Source organism: Nanorana parkeri, unplaced genomic scaffold (genome assembly GCF_000935625.1).
Source record: "Nanorana parkeri isolate BGI_ZX_2015 unplaced genomic scaffold, ASM93562v1 scaffold3383, whole genome shotgun sequence".
NCBI classification, from domain to species: Eukaryota; Metazoa; Chordata; class Amphibia; order Anura; family Dicroglossidae; genus Nanorana; species Nanorana parkeri.
This window is the reverse complement of record NW_017309651.1, coordinates 50090-51692: the sequence shown is the minus strand read 5'-3', so window position 1 is coordinate 51692 and position 1603 is coordinate 50090. Positions and strand designations below refer to the sequence as shown.

Genomic DNA, 1603 nt, shown 5'->3' with positions numbered 1-1603 from the left:
TGGCATAGTTGGGCGGGGGATTCAGGCACAGTTGGGCGGGGTCTGGCACAGTTGGGCGGGGTCTGGCACAGTTGGGCGGGGTCTGGCACAGTTGACATTGGATGGGGGATGAGGACCTATATGTAGACATCATGCCAGTGACCAGTCTGCTCATGTGAGACGCAACATCTTTGGCTACACAAAGTTAGTATTTGTGGGTGTGTTAAGAAAGGGGTGTGGCTGTGACCATAAATTGGGGTGTACATTTGTGGGTGTGGTTACAAGTGGGCGTGGTCAGCAAGGTGTCCCCGGATTTCATTTTTCATTCATCTGGTAGCCATACTCTGAGCCAAGCTCTTACCTCCCTTGATGGCGCAGTTGAAGTAGCTGCACATCTGACCCGTGCTCTCTAGGATGTAGGCGGAGTCTCTCCTCATGACGTACGTGAATTGCTCCGTAGGCGGGATCAGAACTTCATCTTCCTTAGGGAAGAAGGAGAATTGGCCAATTTTGGCACCGAAGCAGGTTGTAATCTGGAAGGGGGACGCCGTGCCGAAGGTTTGCGCCATGGTGCTGTTCAGAGAAGTGGAGGTGAACCTCCCGAACTTGAGTAGTGGGGAGACCTTGTAGGTGTCCTCGCTCCCCCGGAACGTTGTATATTTGCGGCTGCAGTCCGGTTTTAGGATCTGCACGGCTCTGGTCAGATAGAAGTGAAGAGCTTTAAAGTGAAAGTTGTCCAGGTAGGACTTGACAGAGGCGCCAGCGACGGCGAGGTTGGCGTTCAGTTGCTGGTATATGGGGTTCCCTTCAGGGATCTGGTTGGTGAACACCAGCAGAGCGATCCCATACTCGTCCTCAAATTCATCCGGGAGGTCGAGCTTGGACGCCATTTTGTTCCACTCTTTGGTCGCCATCTTCCAAGCATCGCCAAATTGCTGGTTGGCCTTCTCCTTCTGCAGGATCCAGGGCATGATGGCCTCGGTGAGTTCTTCTGCGCACCCGATGTACTGGTCATCAAAGACGTTGGCTTTGTACATCAGCTTGTAGGTGGCGCCATTCACCTGCGGAAAGAGATCAAAGATAAAGTGTCCGCGTGGACCGCGCCCCGTGTCTTCATACCCCGGCACCTTTCCCCAGAGAAGCCACGCTCGGGACGGCCTACTCCTTTCATCCAAAAGGGTGGGAGTAATTGTAGTCCTCTAGAGGTAAGAAACGCCGCTTTATGCTCGTCCATCGAGGGGCACAGGCCCCGCCCCTCCGTGTTCATGGCCATTGCTCTTGGACTGTGGGCCGGCCCTGGCTATAACCCCTCCCATGAGCAGCAGGTCTCAGAGAGAGAGAAAAGGATTTTACGGCTGGAACAAATATGGAATCTTTACCCAATCCCCTCGTCTGTTGTCGTATTACCTGCAGATGTTCCCATCCAATCAGAAGGCAGAATATGGCAGCCGGAAGATCCTTCGTTTTCATCTCCGAGCCGGAAAGAGAATCTTCACTGGAAAACATTTCACTCATTTTAGACGATTAGAAAACATTTTCTTTATCAAAATGCCAAAAATATCCCTCTGTCAAGTGGCCCTTTAGTAATATTACACCCCATCCCCCTCCTGATCCCTCATAGCAC

General features: G+C 52.3%; 1 protein-coding gene across 1 annotated transcript in view; it reads right to left on the bottom strand.

Moving 5' to 3' along the window:
- LOC108803089 overlaps positions 1-1603 on the bottom strand; it is a gene marked incomplete at its 3' end in the record, with an annotated part of 9167 nt that overhangs the window by 2324 nt on the left and 5240 nt on the right. The window contains exons 6-7 of the mRNA XM_018574929.1: positions 1387-1474; positions 341-1040 (exon numbers count right to left, since the gene is read on the bottom strand). Of these exons, the coding sequence (XP_018430431.1) occupies positions 341-1040; positions 1387-1474 (788 nt within the window). The remainder of the gene's footprint in view (positions 1-340; positions 1041-1386; positions 1475-1603) is intronic.